Raw genomic sequence first — 23,133 nt, 5'->3', positions numbered from 1 at the left:
CTCCCCCGTGAACCAGGCCAGCGCGAGGCACCCGGACCGGGCAGCAAGACCCGTTCCCCGGGCCAGACTAGCAGGAGCCCCGGCAGCCGCGCGCGCGTGTGTCCTGCTGGCAGCCCATTGGCTGGGGCTGCCTGATGTCACGACGGGCTGTTCCTATAAGCGCCCTGCCACATAACGGGCTCAGGACACTTGTAGCCAGGAGCCCGGGCCGGGCAGCGGCTGCCCAGGCTGGAGCTGCGGCAGGGCAGGGCGGGGAGGGGGCCAAGGGGAACCAGCCAATGCAAATCCCCAACCTCCAAACAACCTACCAGTGAGTCCAACTGCAGGAGTCCCCCAGCCCGGCCAAGCCGCCGCCGGCCTCTCTTGGGAGCTGCGGTGCTGGAAGCACCTAGAAGACGCATCGTGTGACTGCTGCAGGCACCAGCCGAGCACCAGCCGCCGGAGACAGCTAGCGCGTGTGGGGCTGTGCAGCGGGCAGCGGACGCCGGTTGGGACAGTCCCGGACTTGCCTGCAAAGCGCCAGCGCAGCTCGGCGGGGGTGGGACGCGGGGCCGCCGCAGGGCGCAGAGCTGTCGCCGCTGCGGGGAGGAAGCCATGGGGTCCGTGAGTCCCAGCCACGCGGGCAACGGGAGCAGCCAAGCGGGGACAGACTCCCCCAGCCTGCACCAAGACGTCTGGATGGTGGGCATGGGCATCCTGATGTCTGTGATCGTGCTGGCCATCGTCTTTGGCAATGTCCTGGTGATCACGGCCATCGCCAAGTTCCAGCGGCTGCAGACCGTCACCAACTACTTCATCACTTCCCTGGCCTGCGCCGACCTGGTGATGGGGCTGGCCGTGGTGCCCTTCGGCGCCAGCCACATCATGTTGAACCAGTGGAAGTTCGGGAACTTCTTGTGCGAGTTCTGGACCGCCGTAGACGTGCTGTGTGTCACAGCCAGCATCGAGACCCTGTGCGTCATCGCGGTGGACCGGTATTTTGCCATCACCTCCCCGTTCAAGTACCAGAGTCTCTTGACCAAAAGCAAAGCCAGGGTTGTCATCCTCGTGGTCTGGGTGGTGTCTGTTCTGACCTCCTTCTTGCCTATCCAGATGCACTGGTACAGAGCGGAGAGCCCGGAAGCCCTCGAGTGTTACAATAACGCCAGCTGCTGCCACTTCTTCACTAACCAAGCCTATGCCATCACTTCTTCCATCATCTCCTTCTACCTGCCTCTGGTGGTCATGGTCTTCGTCTACGCCAAGGTCTTCCAGGTAGCCAAGAAGCAGCTGAAGAAGATAGACAAAAGCGAAGGGAGGTTTCATAACCAGAACAACAACCAGCAGGAGCCGAACGGGAGAGCGAGTCACCGGAGAACTTCCAAGTTTTGCTTGAAGGAGCACAAAGCCCTGAAAACTTTGGGGATCATCATGGGTACCTTCACTCTATGCTGGCTGCCCTTCTTCATCGTCAACATCGTGCACGTGATACGGGACAACATCATCCCCACTTACCTCTACATCCTCTTGAACTGGGTGGGCTATGTCAATTCCGCCTTCAACCCCCTGATTTACTGCAGAAGCCCGGACTTCAGGTACGCTTTTCAGGAACTGCTGTGCCTCCGGCGAGCTGCGCTGAAGTTGCATGCCAATGGGTACTCCAACAGCTACGGGAAAAGTGACTTCCAGGAGGAGGAGGAGGACAATGGCTGTCCCCTGGGACAGGGCAAAACGTGTGAACTGCTGTGTGAAGAAGCTGGGCTGCCTGCCAGCGAGGACTTAGCGCACTGTAAAGGTACTGTGCGGAACGGTTGCGTGGAGTCCCAGGGCGTCAGGCATGGCACAACCGAGTCCGTGTTCTAGAGACGCGCTTTTACACCCTCCTCCCGCCCCCGAGTCCAATTAAAAAGGCACCAACAATGTAACGGTTCTTTGGTAGGGCCAAGGGACTAAACCTAGCAAGCTCGCTATACATATGTGGGTGTGCCCCGTTCGCGGGGGGAGGGCTTGTTTATTTGCAGGATGTACAGAATCCTCGGGCAAGGACATGTTTAGTTCCTCCCCGACTGAGGGTTATTTTAAGACTGTGGATGAGGTTCGTCCCCTGAGGAATGCGTGACTGCTGCGGTGTTCTTGTTCCTGTTTATCTACCTCATAGCTCTAGTAATAATAAGCAGGTGACCGCTGCCCTCAGACTCCAGCTGGACTCAAGTCCCTTGGTGACGTGTGGGTGTCTCACGTCAGAGGGCTGTCTGTGGAGCCTTTACTGCGGGACCACTCAGGGTTCAATTTCCCCTCCTCTGAGGAATGGAGGCTAAAGTTTACTTCTTTGTGCAGTGTCTATTGGTTTGACCTCCCTGCACCTGTCAGTGCAAAGTCCTCTCCACTGTCTAACAGTGGGATGAAGCTCTAATGGCTTCATACTAAATTCTGCTAGGAATGGCTCATCTCCCTTCCCTCCCTCCCTCCATCCCTATTAATCCCAGTTCAGATGGTCACGCTTCACAGTAGTCCAGAAATGATTTTCAATTGCCCTCCACTTGAGATCTACATTTAATTCTCACCCACACATTTTCATTACTGTGTATTATTGAAATCCCAGTGATTTAGCTATGAGAGTAATGGGTAATGTCAGCTTATGCTAAAGAAACTAACCCCACTTCTCCTTTCTAGAAGTTTCCTTGGTTAAGGATGTGTCTACACTGCAGGGTTTAACTTGAAATAAGCTATGCAAATTGAGCTACATCAATGATGTATCTTATTTTGACATAGCTTATTTTGAAATAGGGAGGGTCTACACAGCACTTATTTCCAAATATAGCACTCTTTCTCCAACTTCCCTTCCTCCTCATACAATGAAGGTTACACGCATCCAAGTAAGAAGTCCTCCAGCTTGACAATATTTTGATACTATTTTGAAATAACTGCCTGCTGTGTAGATGCGGACTAAGTTATTTCAGAATAGAGCTAGTTATTTCAAAATAGTGTTGCAGTGTAGACATACGCTAAAAGTGGGTTTATGTCCTGTACTTGGGACATAGGTAAATGTTGGCATCTAGAAGGATCTGAGCATAAATACTAGAGAATTAACAAGGATTAAGCCCATCATTGTTGGTGCTGGGTTTCTGTAGTTTACATCACCCAAACACAGGGGGCAGGGGCAACTGGACTGTTCAGCGAGAGCTGTAACATGAGTTAGCCCTTCCCTTCTGACCACAGTGAGCCTGATTCCCAGGCCACCACTCCTAGCTCTCCTGCCCTGGGGGTGACAAGCATAGCTAAGAAAGGTGGATCCGTCAGTCAGAACAGGGTCCAGCAGGTTTCAGCTCAGCAAGTAGCCCTCGAGCTGTTCCCAGTTACAGCCCTCCATCATTGGTTCAGTTTACAGAGGGACTCTAATGACATTTTAATGGAAATCTGCTGGGCAGTATTTTCCCCACTCCTAAAATTTCCCTCTTTTGCTCTTCCCATCTTTCAGAAGTGGTTATACCCGCTAACCCCAGTGCTACTGGTGTCATTCAACTGGCAGTCTGTCCTACAGCATTTTGTGTCACCTCTGAATAAGTGTCCCTCATCTCATGATGGCCAGGAACCACCATACGATGATCCAGATCACCCCATGCTGTTATAAAGTGAAATCTCCCCTCCTCCTGCTCCCACACACAGCCAATAAACCAGCACTTGAACCTGAATTTTCTTGTTGTACAAAAGAAAACAATGAAATGAATCACATGGTCAGAAATTTTCTGATGGAAAGTATGGTGCAAAGTCCTGCTTATGGAATAATCCTCTGGAACTCTACAGAACCAGCAGAGTTCTGCAGGGCTCTGAAAAGGTTCGTTTAGAATTTCCATAAAACTTTTATATGTTTAAAGGAAATGAGTTCATTTCTATAGGGATTTAGAACTGCTCTATAGAAATATATACAAGATATAGGTCTGTTAAATTTGGTAGGATGATTTATAGAAACAAATAAAAGAGTGTTCTCTATTACATTCTATAGGATTGTGTCATAAAAATAGAAAAAAACTTGGGGAATTTGGGAGAATGAAGAAGACTGATTGAAAATGTCACTGAGATGGTAGCTGGAAAGTTGTCTCTGTTGTTAAGTCACAGAAAATCATTTTAGTCAAACTTCTAGCTAAAGGTTTGTTATTTAAAATAAAATAACTTGGTTTATTTAATTCAGAGAGTGTCTGATGTCAAGAGACAATGGATATGGAAGGCTGGGTCAGTTTCCAATATTACTGTGTGTTTTTGTGGCACTGTTTTAATTTATTAGTTTTTCATGTTGTTCCTGGTTTGCAAAACTTGCTTCCCGTTGGCTGCAAGCTCCCCTGGGCTGTCAGACGGGAAGCTAATACTTAGACATAAGAGGACAGGTGCAGGCGGGAAGGAGTATAGTCAGGGGTGAGGAACTGAGAAGGAACTGTTGCTCTTCTGCCTCTCTCAATGCAGGAATTGATTAGAGAACAGGGCTCTTTCTTTAGGCTCACATGGGCATTTTTTTAAAAGGGTGCGGCTCAACTGCAAAGGGGATGTGAAAAAGAAGGGTCCTTTCAAAACATATTGAGGTGGGGGGAAATCACCCACGGGGTCCTTTACCAGGCAGTTACATTTTCCATTCCAATCTGTTCTGTGTACTTACATGCCAAATCCCTCATCACAGTATCTGAACGCTTCATATCTTGGGATGTTGGGCTCTTTCTGTTTTCCTGCTTTGTTATTACAATCTGTTAATACAGAACTGCTGTCTTAGGAAACTGCTTTGCGCTTTGACTAATTTGCTTGAAATAGCTTTTAGTCAATCTTGGAGTCATGCAAAGGTCAGGCAACTCCATCTAAAAACGTTTTGACTCGTGTCCTAGGATTCGCATAAGGGGTGACCTGGAATAGAACCTTAATGAGAAAAAAATATGAGGGAAAACAAAACAAAATTGCAAATTTAGTAGTAATGATTTCAGATGATGGGCTGCTCCCAAATGCAGCATTTGTTCAACCACACACCCAAAGCTTTGCCGCAAAAAGAATATTGTCATTGTAATTGGTGTTTCCAATGCATTTCTGAGTGAGCCTGTTCATGTAAAGCATAGATTGTCTTTGCCTTTGGCTCTTTCTGTATTGAAAATACTTTCTGCACTTGGTTGGGAAAGTTTCCTGTAGTTCCTAGGAGCTGTTGAGGCCTCAGAAAGCTCAGATCTCATAAGCATTATCCTGCCAAGTGAGGCCTGCTGCAGAGACTGTCAAGTGAGCATAAAGTGGTGAGGATTTGCTTGCTGATTTCTTACAAGCTAAAGTCTCTGCGTCTTGATCAGAAATCTGTAGTCTACTCTCTTTCAGGGGAGATTTTTGTTGTGTCTGTTAACAGAAGATGCCAGAGATGTAACTAATTCATGGAGTCCCCCCCTTGTGCACACAAGAACTTCTCCTCAGCCAGACTGGTAAAAGATCTGTGGAGTTGTCCCACATGGAAGGTGCTCTTTGCATAATGTGCAGTGTTTCTTTCTGTTTCCCAACTTGCTCACCTACCTCCCAGGGAAAAAGCACTTTGTTAAGCAGCAAGTGAGCATTTGTAGCCCAAACCACATTCATAAACCTTTCCTTTTGTGCACAGTCATGCTTGGGATTATCATTTACATCAAGCAGGTGGTTATAAAGGCAGTAAAAACCTGAAATAATTTACTCTATTGTAAAATAAGTTCAAAGCAGGTGTAAACCCCACCATTTCTGCTTTCTTTTCACGCCCACTGTGCACTCACTCACTTTGTGCACTCACTTTTTTGGACTGAGAGAGCCCGATCCTTCAATCCTCCTTCAAAGGCCAGCAGGTATGGTTGCCATTACAAAGAGAGTTTTGCCTGGATTAGATCAGGACTTCAGAGCTGAACCCAAAGTGAATGTGGCCTGAGAAGGCTTTTGCCTCTTTCAGTAATTGACTGCTATGTGAGGTGAGTTCCAGGAAGTCCCTGCTTGTTTACCATTTGACTGCCCCCTAGCACCAAAGAGAGAACAGGTTTGCTATGGGGAGGTTGATTGGTGCATCTCTCCCTGCTGTTGATGTCAGGCTGTAAGCAGATCCCATGTGCAGTTTAATTCCCATATTAAGCCTTTAAAATACAGCCAGTTCCACTGAAACAAACACGCAGAGTGATGACATTACAGGGTACATGCAATTGCTGATACGGGAAGTCACAGGGTCTACAAAAACAATCTCTTTGCAAATAAACATTAACAGGCTGTCCTGGCAGAATGAAACCTGACACAGTGCAACATTTAGGAACTCAGAAAATGAAGTGCTGTTTGTTAATGAAGCTTGTTTTGTACAATGCAAGGATTTAGATGCAGAAGTACAGTTGTACAGTACAGTAGGTGCATGCAAACACACACTTTCATGATCTATATGTCCATATTCTGCATCAGTGTATCTATTCATTATTATTATATAGCAATCCAGAGGAAGTACAAAATTAGTTACAAGTTGTGGTTCTCAATTTCCTCTCCCGTGTTTGTCAGTCTGAACAACCAATAACCACCAGTCGCTTGCAGTGTTTGTAAAATGAATATGAACATATCCTCATTAATGGGATTACATATATATGTGACATAAAGGATCTACACCAAGACAGGGTGGCTTTATAAGACTGATTGAGCCAAATGGGGGGAGGGGCGGGAGACTGTCATCCTTTCACAAGTAACAGGATTACATTCTCTTTAGCAAGGGCCCATTACTGGTGTCATTGACATTACTAGCCAAACTTCCATTGCCTTGAATTCAAACAGGCACAGGCCCTGAATGCAAACAAATTCTGCATCCTCATTGCAAGCACTGTGCATATTTTATCCATGACCATGTTTCTTTGGCTATGTGATATTATAGCTTCAAATGCTGTTGCAATGAGTATCTGAAGAAGAGGACTGATCTGGGATGTGGTTTATTTCAGAACCACATTGCTGTTCAAAGCATTGGAAGGTGGAAGGGTCAGGAAGCAATAGATTATTCACTGTGTGCCAAGGCTGGGAAGACAACCTGGATAAGGTGGTTCTGAACAACACAGATAGAATGGGCAAAGGAGGCATTATCAGTCTTAGGATCTGTATGCAAATCATGTGAGAATTGCTGCAGATTTTACTTTTCTCTCTGAAGTCAGCACAGATGCAGGTTGAGCTGTGGAGGTCTCAGTCCATCTGAAGTTGAAGGAAAGGATCAGCAACTTCTTTGGAAATCCACAAATTCTCAGGTCAAATTCTCAGGTGCTTAGTTATGTGTTACCCAGATGGTGTCTACACTTGTACTTGCTCCACAAAACTTTTGTCGTCCATTTGTGCTTAACTCTTCCCTCTCCCCTCCCACCGCCCCCGTGAACAACAGAGTTCTACTGTGGCAAGTGCACCTATTATCGCTGAAAAAACAAAGCCTTCTTGTTGCGGTAGAAGTACAGCGTGCACACACTCTGACTTCGAGCAACAGGGCTGTCGACACAGCCTTGTCACTAAAAGCTGCATAATGTAGACATACCGTAAGTCTTACTCAGCCAAAACTCTCATTGGATTTGGATCAGTGAAAACTGGTGGCTTTTCATAGAAATGTGACAAGTGCAAGAACAAAACTGTCATGGACCCAAGCAGTTACAATATGACATACACAATAAACTGGGGCCTCTAGAAACTGCCAAGTGGAAATTTAAAAAAATGCAGAAAGGAAAACCTCTTGTCCGATCATTTATTTTGTAATGAAGAAAATATCCTAGAAACCAGCCGAAATCGGTATGTACAGCTGGAGTATGGGCCAGGCCCACAGCTGGTGCAAAGTGACTCCTGTCCAGCTATGTCTGTTTATCCAGCAGAGACTCTGGCTCAATGCTGCTTTCACTCATGGACAAAAAAACCGAGAGAATTCCCCTCTCTCTGAAATGAAATTCCATGACCTCACCTAAAACAATCCACTGCACTGAAAACACATTGGCTTGCACTCTGTGCTGCTGGTCTGTTTCTTCCACAACCCCTGCAATGTCAGTGAGATTACACTGGATGTAAGTAGACTATTTTGAACCTTTTGTGTCGCTATAGGTACAGTCCCTGTGAATATATTTTGTAGTGGGGCAAAAGTGCCCTCCACATCTATTGCTTATTGCAGTTTGACTGAACAGAGTTTTGCATCATGTCATGTTCAGTTATGTAATTCTTTTGATTCTGGTAAATCTCAATGCTGTAATTCCTGTTTTTGCATCGTTGCAAAATAGCGTAGTAGCTGCAGATCCCTGAGTCATTTTTATGCTGGTAGCTGCATTTTCTACTTCAGGAGCTGTTGTCACTCCATCCTCCAAAGCAGACATATTATGTACTGTTCCTCCTCTGTGACCATCTTTTCCCTCCTTGGAGACAATTTGTGGAGAGCTTTTGTTTTGTGAGAACCCTAGGCCCCAGAAGATGAAATGTCAATATCAGAGAATTAGTGATGGGTGTACTATGAGAAATATGCTGATCTAGATACTATGTACTGTATGTGGAATTCTTACACCGTAAACCTCTTTCCAAATATCCCAAGCTCTGGAGAAATCCAGATTTACACCTAGATTCCAAACCTGTAAGTTCAGGGCCCTGTGCTTTTATTCTGCCTATGATGAATTTTGGAAGCAGGGTTTTGGTCTGTGCCATCTCTAGTTACAGTGAAATCTCTCTCCCCCTCAGCTGTGTGTGTGCCTTGGTCCAGACGTATGGCATATGCTATAGAACCTAGCTAATTCATATCCTCCAACTCAGCAAATAGCAGATTGCGATAGGAAATTAGTGAAACGCTCTGCAGGTCATCGCATATTATACTGTAGTGTGATATCAAAAGGGCGTGTACGGCTGTGTAAAGAGGAGCTAAGGTTGCAAGCTGAAGGATCAAATGCAAAGAGTTGAGGGTTTCACTGACTGTACATGTAAATCTATCCCCATCCCTCTCCCATGCACTCTGGTCCACGTGTTTCACTATTTAGCTCCAAAATGGCTAAACTTTCAATAGGTCTGTGCTAGGTATGTTAAAGGTGCGAGTGAGAGCTGTGCTGAGACAGTGAGTGGAGGCAGGGGAAAGGATGAGGAGGATTCATTACCAAATATCTAGAAATATTAGCAGCCTGAAATGTAAAGAAAGCGTAGATGTGATAAAACAAGAAAGAGCCCCTGCCTCTGTGTAGAGGGAATGAAAGGATGAGTGAGCACATGCTGTGTTCTCCAGCTTGGCCATGTCATGCCACCCTACTTTTTTCAAACCTTTCATTTATTTCTTTACATACTAACTTTAAGGGACGTATTTTAGCTGGTGTGCAAGGCCTCCAGTTTTGACAGTGCCAGGCAAGAGTAAACAAAATGCTGAGACCCTTTCCAGCATCTCCCTGCCTTCTTGTCTCCAAGAGCCAGAAACACCTAGGCTGATAAACAGGAAAGAGTTGTTCTATTGCTACTTTCTCTTCCAACTTGTTTTGCTGACTTTTTTTCATGAGCATGGCAAATCCATTTCCCAGTGAGATCAGTTTATGGAATGGCTCATTTCCCCTGGCTGCAGGCTCACTCCATTGTTTACTCTCCCTTTGTTAGGTTCACTTTCTGCTGTCTGGGATCTCTGATCCCCACCTGCGTAATGGAAATTGCCCTCCCCTATAAAGTAGGATGGAACATGGTTCCTGCATGACCACAAGGTTATCAGTAACTGACACGTATTGGGCAAAATGTTCTATGTCCCAGCCCATCTCCTTAGCTAAAATTAGTGATGTTTCAATGCACGCACTCAGGCTAGATTTTCAAAAGTACTTGGTACCTACAGTTCTTATTTGGGTGCCTAAATGGGAGCTATTGAGTGCTGAGCTCATTCGAAAACCTAGCCCTGGGATCACAATCCTACTAGTAACTTACATCTGCTTCTATGTGCTCATTTACGAATTGCTTGGGCGTTAGGATTTTACAAGACTTGCTTTACATTGTCTTTGATTTATCTGGTTCCCATGGAGGACCCTAGACAACAGTTAGTATCGGGGTAGCAAAGGCTCTTTCTATGTGAAGATCTTTGCACTTCATGATACTGCACCCAGCAGCACTGGTATTTCATTTGTTTTTTTTTTTTTTTTTGGTAGTGACTTTAGCTTTAATCATCTTGTCCACCTCAGACAGAAACGCATGCTGCAAAACACAGCCATGTTCCACAGGGGTTTGCTATACTCTAGTCTCACCACATCTCTCTTTCTAGGAGTAAGAAGAGAGATCATCATGGGTATGTCTCCATTGCATGGGCCTGTGGCTGGCCCATGCCAGCTTACTTGGGCTGAGGGGCTGTGTCACTGTGACAGACAGTCATGCTGGGGCTCGGGTTCTAGGACCCTACCAGGAGAGAGGGAGTCCCAGGGCTCCAGGTGCAGCCCAAATGTCTACAGCATTTAAACAGCTCAAGCTCTGTAAGCCAAAATCAGCTGTCATGAGCCAACTGCCAGCTTTTAATTGCAGTGCAAAAATACCCAATGGGTACTAAAGGGAATACATGAGACCAGCCACTTCTTGTGATACTACAAAGTAGGGAACTAAAACTTTGCCCAGCTCTGCAGCTTGCAGGAGCCTTATGACTGCATTTTAAGGCCCTGATGCTACAGCTGATAGCACAAGGCAGACTGTTTCACCCACCGGGTGCCACATTGAAGCTCCAGCAGACTCTGGTGGGCACAGCAGTCCATGCACCTATCAGCTTTTGAGTGTGGGCTCATGTTTGCATAATATGGAGCAGACTATAACTAGCCTTATCTTTAACCACCCCCAGAGCATCTCAGCAATGCTTGTGGATCAGGGCAGAGCATGGTGGAAGCTCTAGGATCTATGGGCTGCACATCTGTATTACAGATAAAGGCAGCTAAAGACTGCACTGTAGAATACCTTGGGCTATCTTGCCTGAAAATTGCTGCCAGGGGCTAGTCGTAAGATTGTACCCTAATAGCCATGACACATCACTCTGACACCAATTTTACACAGGAATCACAGTGTAAAGGTGTGAAGAATCAGGCCCAATATTTTACAAGGTGTCAGACCTTGAAAGAAAACTTTTTAATGGGCTCGCAGGTCCTCCATGAATAGAATAACAGCTCTTCTCTCCTCCTATTTTCTCAGCTTCCCAATCGCTGGAAAGGTTCTGTGAATTTTTCTGTGCAATATTACTGGTGTCAGTGAGAGTACATGGGGAAATAGTTCTTGTTTACTCTCCTTGGTAAGGTCATTTTTGCACAACTGTATATATCGAAATATAAAGTAAAATAGTAAATGAATGTAAAGATATTTTTGTTCTCAAAGCTAGCTAGAGAGAGAGAGATGAAAATATGCATGTACAAATTTTGAGTATTTATTACAGGCCCCACTGTTTGATATGTGTTTTAAATAAAGAGTATTTATGGTACTGTCTGTGCTTGTATCCTTGTTTTGCTGTCATTTTGTATGGCTGTAAGTCTCACACTTCTGTTGAATTCTCTAAGATACGGAAACAAAACAAAGCAAAAGCCACCAGCCATGCAAGATCCAAAATCTTCTTGAGTCTGCATTTGGTTTTCCTCTCTTGGGGCCTGATCCCATGAGGAAGCATCTTCATATCCTGAATCCTGCAGGTTTAGCACCTTCCAGGATAGGGCCCCTTCTGTGTTTCGTCTCACCACCCAGGCCTATCGTTCTAATAGTTTTCAAACAACCTGTCTGCTTTTCTGTCTGATCACTTTGCAAACAACATCTCTCTGCCCTGAATGAATACTGTTTACCGCATCATTATAGCTGTGTTTATCTCCAAATATTAGAGAGATAAGGTAGGTGGAAACGAGGGTTAGAGGGATGCCAGAATAGCACACCTGTTATTTTGAAATCTATTTTGAAATAACGGGTGTGCTCAAAAGACACGGAATAGCTATTTCTGGATACTTCCGGTATCCCGAAATAGCACCGCAGTGAAGACGTAGCCCAGGAATTGGGCCAATAAAAGATATTACTTCACTCCCTTGTATGCTGAATGAATAATGTACTTTTGCCACAGAACAGGCCTGCTTAGGAGATGCTGTCATGCACTGTTAAACCATTAAACTTTTGCTTTTCCCCAGTGCCAGTATTCCAGCAGGTATTCACAGAACTAGATGCAAAATACCGAGCTCATTCTCCTGCTAGATTAGCTCATTAAAAAGGAGAAAGGACCAAGCACTAGAAAATGTTCCTATTGAGGTCTGATTTGCCATTCTTACATTGGCAGGGGATGGCAACAGCATACCTCAATAGGTCCTTTCCATTTGTTCCTTCTTTAGCTCCTTGAAGGTAGATCTAAGTCAGAGCTGGAGCAGCTAGGAGGGGTGTTTGAAAAGTATTATTATTGTATGGCTCATTTCACCATGCATATAAGAACACTGTACTGTAAGAGACTTCCTGGATCATCCACTCCCCTGCTATCACAGGCAACCCCACATCAGTATATTTATCAAGCTCAATCCTAAAAACCAGTTAGGATCTTTCCCTTAGTGCTCCTAGTGGAAGGCTGTTTCAGAACCTCATTCCTCTGGTTGCTCCAAGAGACTCATCACTGCACATGACCAGGAGGAAACAGAATGACATTAGTCAGCCAGAAACACAGTCTACCGCAGTGCTTCTCTATTTTTTTTTATAAAGTACTCCTTTTAAAAAAATTATAAATACCCCCAGTACCTACAGTTTTCAGACGCACAACATTTTTTTCTACCATTGCATCACATTTGTTTAAACAACTTCATTGTAGCCCGGCAGGCAATGAAATACATAAATAAATAAATAAATAAATAAATTAAATAAAGCGCTGTAAAACGTAAAACAAAAATTCAGTTTTCTCCAAATTTCAGTTGTGTTGATGTACCCCCAAAGACGTCTCTCAAGTACTCCTAAGGGTACTCGTACCACTGATTGAGAAACACTGGCCTAGAGTGTTGCAGTGAAGAGTATTTTGCATTCTTCATGCTACTTCGGGCCATAAGGGCTTCTGCAAAGGCCCCATGTACATGAAATGCAACATGCAGAACCAAATCTAGGACCTCTGGAGCTTCATGCATGAGCCACTACAGCTTGAGCCAAAAGCCAGCTGGCTGGCAGCTAAACCTGTAGCACAGACTCATTATTCTCTCTGTCAGTGGTCTTAGTGCCATTAGGTGGGACAGTGCACCACACTCAGGTGTGCGGGTTACATATACCATGCGTAGTTCAGCACTTCCCCTTCCCAAAAATTATAGCAGGGCATTGCAGAGCATAGTGTAGCTTGAGCAGGGAAGTGGTTAAATCTACCCATTGCCAAAGCCACCACAACTCTCCAGGTTGTAATAATTTTTTCATTTGCATTTAAAAGGACTGAGAACACTAGAGAGAAATCCTGACTTTCCTGACAGAGCAGGCCCTGAATTGGAGCCACACTTTCAATGGGATTTGAGAGCACTCAGCACCAGGGCTGGCCTTACCATGAGGCGAATTGAGGCAGCCACCCAGAGAGTAGAAAATTGTGTCTGCTGCTGGTGCAGTGAGGGAGCATGGGGGTATCATTTGAGCGCCCCGCCTCAGGTGCCAAAATGTTGTGGGCCGGCTCTGCTCAGCACCACACAGAATCAGCCCTTTCCTTGGAGCAAGTCCCCTCTTCCAAGTGGGACCTCATCTTGGAGTGGATTTCCAGCATATCACACTGCATAAAACAGCATTTTACCCTCTGGGACATGCCCCACCTAATCCCTTGGGTGTGAACCAGGGCTTCCCTCCTTTCCCAACCTGCCTTCTCACTGCTTCAGAGTTGGGGCTGGGAGTTCTCCTCGGCTGTGTCTACACTGGGCCACTTATTCCGGAAAATCAGCCGCTTTTCCGGAATAAGCTGCGAGCTGTCTACACTGGCCCTTGAATTTCCGGAAAAGCAACGACGCTCTACTGTACAAAATCAGCCGCTATTCCAGAAAAACTATTCTGCTCCCGCTCGGGCATAAGTCCTTATTCCGAAACACTGTTCCGGAAAAGGGCCAGTGTAGACAGCCCAGTAGTCTTTTCCGGAAAAAAGCCCCGATCGCGAAAATGGCGATCGGGGCTCTTTTCCGGAAAAGCGCATCTACATTGGCCACAGACGCTTTTCCGGAAAAAGGGCTTTTCCGGAAAAGCAGCCTGCCAATGAAGATGCTCCTTTTCCGGAAAAACTGAAAACGGAATAGTATTCTGTTTTAAGCATTTCCGGAAATTCATGCCAGTGTAGACACAGCCCTCAGGTTTGTTCCTGCAGTGATGTCACTGTAGTAAGCACAATCTGACAGCACAGTGATTAGTATGAAAACTCTCTGCAGTCTCACAACCATCTGACTTCACTGTAGGCTCAAGCAGCTGGGAAACCTGGCTTGGAAGGAGGCGCCAGCATCCTTACTAAAGATTGTCCCAACCCCCATTTCCAATCACCCCTTGCTGAGCTCTAAGGTGTTCAGATTCCAGAGCTGCCGCTTCAACCCAGTCCTGTGAAATGGGTGTATAGCAAAAGGTGCCTCAGGGGGATCCCCTCCAAGTCCTTTCTCCCTAGGTAAATATTTCTTCTCTCGTGTGCTTGCTAGTGCAAGATTCCCTCCTTGAGGTTTTAGGGCCACAAAGAATCCTTCAAGCAACCTTGGGTGCGGAGGGTCTTTTGCCCTAAGCCTTCAGTCGTTACTTCCATCACACATACACACCCAGCTGGGAACGTTACTCACCCTGCCTGACTTTCCCCACAGCTGAACCACTGCAACTTGAACGCTTGCTTCTCAAACCCACTGGTACAACTGTGCTCATAATGTTACATGATCAAGGGACCAAATCCTGAAGGTATTTACTCAGCCTTTACTCACTGATTTTACTAGCAGTTTTGCCTGTGTAAGCACTGAATAAAACCTGAGTAAATAGCAGATGGCTCAATGAGATGTATCTTCTGGATCACATGTTTTAAAAGGAGATTTTGCTTTGTGTAACAGAGCTCCAGAGAGTTACAGTGCCTGCAGATGGGGGAGGGGGAGAAGAAACACCTTTAAATATTTGTTAATTCATTTCTCAATATATTAATATTGGACCCCACTCCTGCACCATTCAGTATCCAAATGTTTTCTCATTCCTGGCTCAGGAACCACCCCCTGACCCTTTGTGGTCTCCACCTGATTTATTTGTTCTGGGAATAGATGGCAGGTATCCGTGTCTGTTAAATATAGGTTGTCGTTCCACAGCCAATAAGCTCCTGCTTGAAACTAGGCCCCATGAGTCAGGGTTCTGTGACACCAGTGTAAATGAACCTGGCATCCTTGGCTTTCAGTCAGCAGTCTCTCTGGGGAAGGGAGGCCATCTCCTAGAGCATGTTTGTGCCATGCCTAGCCCAATGGAGCCTTGACCGTGACTGGAGTCCCGGCATGCGACCGTAACGTGAACAAATAATCATAGTATTGCACAGTTACACTAGTGCAATTGGATTCAAAACCTGGCCCTCTTTCTTTCCATGCATGTTCTAGATTTAAAATATCCCTTTTGTTCTAGGTGCAGAAATCTCCTGGGTATAAGGTTTGTGTGATCAGCCTAGCAACCAAAATAGACAGAAAAAGAAATGATGGGAGGAAAGAAAGATATTTCGAGTGAGACACATCACAGTGATCACTGCCGGGGCTGGTTGGTAACTGAATGCTGGATCTAAGAAGCTAGGTTTAGGTCATGCTCACTGGAAGGTTTGATCTTCCCCACCACACCTTTTTATATACAAGCCCCCATTTTACCATTCCCATGCCTCCCTTATTGATGTCATCCTCTGTACTTCTGCAGTCATAATCAGTCAGGACTCTGGCCTTTCAGGAACTAAATTTCAAAGCAAAGGGCCTGTGTGACTCATCCTAATTAAACCCAAATATCTCCAGATCTTGGGCATTCCTCAGGCGGGTTGTCTGTGTGGTGACCTTCAAGGGCACAGAGTTTAGGAGTCTTGCTTATTATTTAGCCTATTTGTCCTTTCAGTTTCTGCTCTCTGCTATGCTGGTGAAAATGTGATCACTCCACTTACATCAGATCTAACAGCTGATATTAAACTCTGAAAAAGCACAGTGTTTGCCAGCCTGGTTAAGGAATGATTTCACAACAGTGCTGGTGGAAGAAATTATATGGAGTGTGGTACAGTTCCCTAGTGTAGAACAGGTTCTGGTGTCCTCATTTTGTATTTTGCTCCGGGTGATTGTGAGGCGTTAGCTACTGTCCTGAACAAGGAGGTGTCATGCAAAGTACACAGGGAGGTACAGTTCCTTTCCTGCTTCCCTCCTACTCAAGGGGAGCAGTAATTTGTGGGTCTATATTAGCATCAGGTTACTACCCTCCTGACACTGGAACTGCTGTGCCAGCTGGTGAGTTGGGGCACAGTGCCAAGGCCCTGCCTGCTTTGGCCGGTGCCAGGGAAAGAAAGAGGCATGTAGTGCCAAGTCACAGTTTTGTGGTGCAGGTTGTGTGTGTAAGAGTGTGAGAGGGCACTTACTCCTCCCAGTGCCCATGTGCAGACCTGTAGTCCAAGTCAGAGTCCAGGTGATAGTTTCCCCTCTCCCGGGGATGTAAATTAGGAGGGTCTTCTCCATTGTATCAGTAGCTACAGCAGAGCAAAGCCAGGGCGAGATCAGAACCAGCCCTTCATTGCCTCTCCCACATGACACCTTTCCTTCCCCTTTCGCTCTTCACACTAGAGCAGCGCTTTTCAAACGTGGGTCATGGGGCTTCCAGCTAAGCCACTGGTGGGCCCGTGCCACTTTGTTTACTTAACTTGTCTGTGACTACAGAGCTTCGCAGCTCCCATTGGCTGCAGTTTGCCGTTTCCAGCCAAGGGCTCCCTGCAGCCAATGGGACACGTTAGGTAAATACAGTGGCGTGGGTCCACCAGCAGCTTTCCCCAGCAGCCCCACGACCCAAGTTTGAAAAAGGCTGCACTAGAGCACTATCTCTCACTCCAAGGCAACAGCCAGTTTAAAAACAGAAAATGGGCTTCTGCCTGTAATTAGGACAATTCCAGCAGCCTGGCTCTGGAGGAGACAAACCTGATTATAATAGAGACCACAGAACTGGCTCAGGAGCCTGAGAGCCAAAAACACCTGGTGAGGCCAGGCTGAGCCTCCTTCCCAAGTTCTGCTCCTGCCCAGGGAGGCCATTTGTTTCATCGTAGCAGGGATCAAATTGGGGGCTTCCAGAGATAAACGTATGAGAGGCTACAGCATCAGCTGAATCATCACTTCTCTGTTCAAGAGCTTCTGTGGACCAGCACAGTGGGGTTCATGTAGCCCACACTCACCATGGGGGAACATTTTCAAGTATCAATGAAGATCTGAGAAGATCTTGGTGTCCTAGGCACCTGCAGAGTGTAGACCCTGACAGCTGTAAGACAATAAGAAGCCACAGCACCCACCCCAAGAACAGGAGAATGGAAGGGAAGCTGGCAAGGTCAGAGACCATTTAACTAATGAATATGTGTTCAGTGCACCTGGAGAATGACAGAGGGAGATGAGAGAGGGGACCTGGCAGAAAGGGCAGGAATGTGTGTGTGAGAGAAAGAGAGAGCGAGAGCAGAACCATGCCAAAGGCATTGTATGACTTAACAAAGAACAGCTCACACACAGCATGCTCTAAATGTGCCATTGGGTTTATTTCATTAACTGTGAAAAACTGGCAGGCTGTCCACGCTCCTGCATGGATCGGTAGGAAGATAATTCCCTCTGTGAGGTAGGGGTGGTGGGTGGTGCCTCTCTTTGTGGAGGCAAGCACCCTAACTCTATCCCATCCACCTAAGGTGCCCCCCCCAAAAGCAGGAGGACCTGATAGTCAGCCAGAGCCCCCACAGCTTCCCACCCTCCCCTCCTGAGACCCCAGTCCGTCCTGTGGAAAAATCTCCTGTCTTTCTCCAAAGAGTTGGCTGTCTCTCCAGTTAGCTGGCTGATGAACCTGGGAGGCTGAGCAGCACATCCTGCCTCCTCAGCCACCCTGGAACCTGCACAGGGCATAATAATAAGCAAAAACGTCCCCTTGCAAATCTCACAATCTGTGTCTAGTGACCATAGCTGTGCCAGGGGAGGCTTAGTCTGCCCTGGCCAATAACACCCGTCACCTATGCTCTAAGACAGCAGTTCCCAACCTTTTCCAGATGGGAACCCATTTTGACAATTCAGGAAGACTTGGCAACCCAAGATAATTCAAAAACAGGGGGAGGAGGAAGGGCAGAACGACCTGGGGAGACACTTGGGGACCCTTTTGAAATGTGTGGCGACCCATGTTTGGGTCGTGACCCATAGGTTGGGAAACGCTGCTCTCAGAGGATCCTGGAAGTGTTTATTTTCAGTCCAGCACCCTGCATAGAGGTAGCCCTGAACTGTCCAGCCCTGAATGAACATCTTTCAGTCTCCCAAAAGGAGAGTAATGCACATGCTGTTCCTTCTGTACCCGTCCCCCCCCCCCCCATCCCTCCCAGTGCCTAGTGCAGCCTATGGGCTGACATTTGCTAGCAGACTGTAAGTGACAGTTGTGGTCAGTTCTCACGAGCAATAAAAGGTGATGACATACTGTATGTCGCCAGCTCTGGGTGGGGGTGTGACTTATCCAGCTGCACTGTATCTAGCAGAATGAGAGGTAAAGGAGTCAAGTGATCCATGGCAAAGGGCCCAGGCCATTCCCAGTAAGGAAAGGTCAGGAGCACAGCATGCAAATAAAGTGTCGCTGGTCTCAGAAGCAAAGGCAGCGGCAGGCGGGACAAGACAGGCACGGTTGTTGTTTTTAGGTGTGACGCGTTTACTTTGGCCGGTGAAGATAAAAACAAAGTAGGAGGCTTGGGTAGGGAAAAAACAAACCACAAAGCCTCCATTTCTTTGGCTTTCATAACTGCTGGCAGGAGCAACCTTCTTCTCTGCTGATCTCTGATCACACACACACGTTTGGATGTTCCGCCAGCTCCAGGCTTAGGGAGGTTCAGAGACATGGCATCATTTTCATAGCTCCCCTCCCAGTGCAGGCAGTTACCTGGCTCATTCTGCCCTCTGACCCAAGGCAGACAGCACAAGGTGTCTCCCTATGTAAGACAGTACTACAGCATTCTGTGGGAATGGACCGAGTACCTGTGCCACAGTGATACTGCAGAACTCTGGTGGCTGTTCCAGAGGTGCGAGTATTTTTCTAATGTTATGTTTTCCTCTATGCCAGAGCTGAATATCTGTCGGGGGCATAAGAGTTCTCTCTAAAGCTGAAAACGTTGAAAAAACAACAGCACTTAACTCTTCAAGGCAGGAGCATCATTTTGTTATGTACAATGGTAGCATAACAAATAACACAGATAATATTTAACAATAATAATAAATAATGGCAGTATTGCCAACCCCAAGGTTTCAAAATCCAGGAACCCTAGGCCTCCCCAAATCATGAGATTAATATAAAAACCTGGAGGGGCTCTTATTTCAAAGAATATATTTTGGATTCTGTTTATTTTCCTTCTGGGTTTTGAGTTCACATTTTCAAGCTTTGCTTTCTAGCCAGGAAAGTTATAAACTAAAAAAAAGAAGAAAGAAAAAAAGCAGCAATTTTTATATAATCAGGTTGAACCTCTCTAGTCCAGCACCCTTAGGACCTGATGTGACCGGTGCCAAACCAGAAAATTTGCCTAACCACAGGAGGTCAATATTGTCTACCAGCACTGCCAACATTTGTACTGCTTACTAGCCTCTTAGAAGAAATTTAGGCTATGTCTAAACAGCAGCGTTATTTCAGAATAACGTCAGTTATTCTGAAATACCGTAGTGCGTGTCTACACAGCAAGCTTGTTATTTTGAAATAAATTCAAAATAATGGGCTACTTACTCTGACTTCTGTAAACCTCATTTCATGCGGAGTAAGGGAAGTCAGGGGAAGTGTGCTCTATTTTGAAATAACTTCTGTGTAGAGAGCAGCAATTCACGTAGCTCAAGTTGCATAGCTTATTTTGAGTCGAGCTCTGCTGTGTAGACGTGCCCATAGGGATAAATTAGAGCTAAATAAAAGCCCAGAACACTGAGATACAGGACTGGGGGCTGTAAACAAACTTTATGGGGTTGGGGAAAACTTGGCGACACTCATGATAAGTGGACATCCAGCTAACTAAAATCATGTCGGACCACAAATGTTGCCAGACCACAGAGTGCTGGACAAGAGAGATACAAGCTGTAATAAAAACACTAAAACCCATAAGACTTCTGTTAAGAATTGCAAGCGTTGGCTACAATATATGTGCCAAATTCATTCCTGGAGCAGGCAAAAAGGACTCGCATTGGCCACTAACTAGTCATAGGAGGAAATTTCCACTCTTTGCATTCACTGTGACCATGCAACAGGATTTGAACTCACATCTCCAGAGCTGAAAGACAAAGGCACTAAACTGTGGTGTCACATATGCCCCTGCAATTGGGTTTTTTGGGTGTGTCTGCAGTACAATTACAAGCCTGCTCCTGGTCCAGGCCAGCAGAACTCAAGCTAAGGGACTGTTTAGCTGTGGTATAAATGTTTGGGTTCAGATGCTGCAAGGTGGGAGGGTCCCAACCCCAACCCCAACCCCAACCCCAACCCCAACCCAAACCCAAACATCTACATTGCACTGAAACAACCACTTAATCCAGGCCCTGCAATTCTGAGTCAGCTGGCACAAGCTAGCTATGGGTGTCTAATAATAGAATAGACAGCCTGTTAGTTCCATAGGCCATAATCTTCAAGGTTCATCAATTTAAAAAATGGTGTGAGATCCAAGATGCAAACACATCTTTAAGATCCTATACTGCAAGTTACCATCGTGGGTGAAATTCACCTCTCGTGTATCATAAATGGAGTTAAAATAGGGATGATTGAGGCCATGTCTCTCCAGTTACACTGCTCCGCCATGGAATTCCGCAGGTTCTCAGGGAGGCCCTGAATGAATCCACAAAAATGGAAAAGCTCATGGCTTCATGGCTTTGGGTTGTACTTTTTTGTGTCTGTGAGACAATCTCAAACAGCATGGGATGGGGGAACTGTCATACCTCCCCCTCAACATTGGGGACACTAGGATGCAGGTGGGTCCCCCCCTTATGTGACCTTGGGGAAAAGCTACAGAGAGGATCCAGCCAGAAGCTGCAGCTGGCGGAAGGAGAAACAGACCAAGGAGGGACATTTATACATTCAGGGTGTGCCTACACTGTGGTGCTAGCTCGAAATAAGCTACACAGTTTGAACTATTCAAATTGCATAGCTTATTTTGAGCTTATTTCGAGGTAATGTAGAAAGAAAGAAAGATTTGCAAATTCAACACTATCAACTTAGGACTGAATAAGGATCTCAGGTGGTTAACACCTTACAAAGGCAATTTCTCCTCTCTGGATATTCACATCTCCACACCAAATGCTGTGAATGAGTCAATTAGCTTCATTAATACAAGCAACTTTTTCCTTATATATACCACTGCTTCTGTAACCTCACTCCAGTTCATCTGATAAAGTGGGTTTTACGTACGAAAGCTTATGCCCTAATAAATCTATTAGTCTCTAAAGTGCCACAGTGCTCCTTGTTATTTTTGCAGTGAGGGGATGTTATTGCAATATTTAAATCTCTCGAAACCCTGGGGCTCAGCCTTGTTAAATTGACATGAAACGTACTAGCCCAATCATAAAAATCTACTTTCCTGCCCTTTGCACTAAAGATGATGATGATGACAATGGAAAAAATGACTATTTTACTTTCCCATCAGAAAGCATTACTGGCAACTAGGGTGAGGGGAATTTGCAGGTCTACTTAGCTAATTCATGATGTGGAGCCTGAGTACTGTGTGTGGTCGGCACCATCACCAGTCACAGCTAGATTTGCATGTTGCACCCTTGTTTGAACCCTTCTGCCCCCTCCAGCATTCATTGCACCTGGCTCTTCATCTGAATTCTGCATGGACACCTCTCCCTGTTCTCTCTTCTATGCCTGCCACACTATCTGTTGCACAGGGAGGAACATTCTTTCAAGCTAGATTCATCTTTACCCTCTGCCTCTCCTTCAGTCTCAGCTGCCAGCCCCACAGAAACCATTTCAAAACATTCCTTCCTTCCACTCGGAGGCTGTGACACGCATCACTGACATGTTAATCCTGTGAGAGCTGCCACTAGCTGGGAGTATTGTCAAGTGGGGCCTTCCCTTGATTTCGTTCTGGGAACATAGATGAACAGCAGCCTTGTTCATCATTGACTCTCTTCCAGCCTGAGCTGCCTGTAGCATTTCCACATGAGCCCCAAGCCTCTTTTCACACTCACTCCACTATGATAAACACGGAAGTTTGCATTTTGTCAAAGGGTTTTACTGGAAGTCAGGAGCCAACAGTCCAGCAGCAGCTGTTGGTCCAAACAGTGACCTCATAGAGAAATCTTGGTGAAAGGTGCCTTGTTTTCCAGCAGGCTGTGTATATGGGACCCTGTGTGACTGAGGTATAAGTACAGGCAGTCCCCGGGTTACATGGATCCGACTTACATCAGATCCCTACTTACAAACGGGGTGAGGTAACCCCGCACTAGCTGCTTCCCCCAGCAGACCAGGGACACGCCAAGCTAGCGCTCCCACAGCAGACCAGGGACACGCAGAGCGGCTTTTCTCAGCAGACACTTCATCTAGAGAATAAAGGACTGAGGGAAGTGAGGTGTGGGAGAATAAAACTGAGCTCTGGAGAAATGTTTGGCTAGAGTTCCCCCTACAATATGTACCAGTTCCGACTTGCATACAAATTCAACTTAAGAACAAACCTACAGTCCCTATCTTGTACGTAACCCGGGGACTGCCTGTATATATTATCTCTTCTGCAGAAAGCACTGTGACCTCAGCATGCTCACTCAGCCAAGGAGGAGATCCCACAGCAAGGGTCCTCACAGCACTACCGGTCAAGGGCATTAATTGAATCCTTCTGAGAGGTCTCCAAGCTCTACTGAAGAGGTTTCCTTCTGCAAGTGCCCTTCTGTGGTCTAAGGGATTGGTTTCTATTTTCCAGTGACCTAATCCCATTGCAGAGCTCTGCTCAGTGCAGATTACACAGAGAGAAGAGCTGCACAAAACTAGGTGACTAGGCAACAAAACAGTAAATGTATTTTCATGCTGATAAATGCAAAGTAATGCATATTGGAAAACACAATC

General features: G+C 46.1%; 1 protein-coding gene across 2 annotated transcripts in view; it reads left to right on the top strand.

The window, feature by feature from the left end:
• Positions 1-202: 202 nt before the first annotated feature.
• The window catches only part of ADRB2 (adrenoceptor beta 2), a 75,919-nt gene continuing 52,988 nt past the window's right edge, over positions 203-23,133 (top strand). The window contains exons 1-2 of one of the 2 annotated variants that reach the window (XM_075900248.1): positions 203-1,774; positions 3,458-21,408. In XM_075900248.1, the coding sequence (XP_075756363.1) occupies positions 595-1,774; positions 3,458-3,543 (1,266 nt within the window). In that variant the 5' untranslated portion in view covers positions 203-594 and the 3' untranslated portion in view covers positions 3,544-21,408. Of the gene's footprint in view, positions 1,775-3,457; positions 21,409-23,133 lie in introns of those variants that run through there. The other variant, XM_075900249.1, reaches the window with a different exon arrangement.

This window comes from Pelodiscus sinensis, chromosome 17, assembly GCF_049634645.1.
Source record: "Pelodiscus sinensis isolate JC-2024 chromosome 17, ASM4963464v1, whole genome shotgun sequence".
NCBI classification, from domain to species: Eukaryota; Metazoa; Chordata; order Testudines; family Trionychidae; genus Pelodiscus; species Pelodiscus sinensis.
Note: the sequence above shows the minus strand (reverse complement) of the source record. Positions and strands in the feature narration are given on the sequence as shown.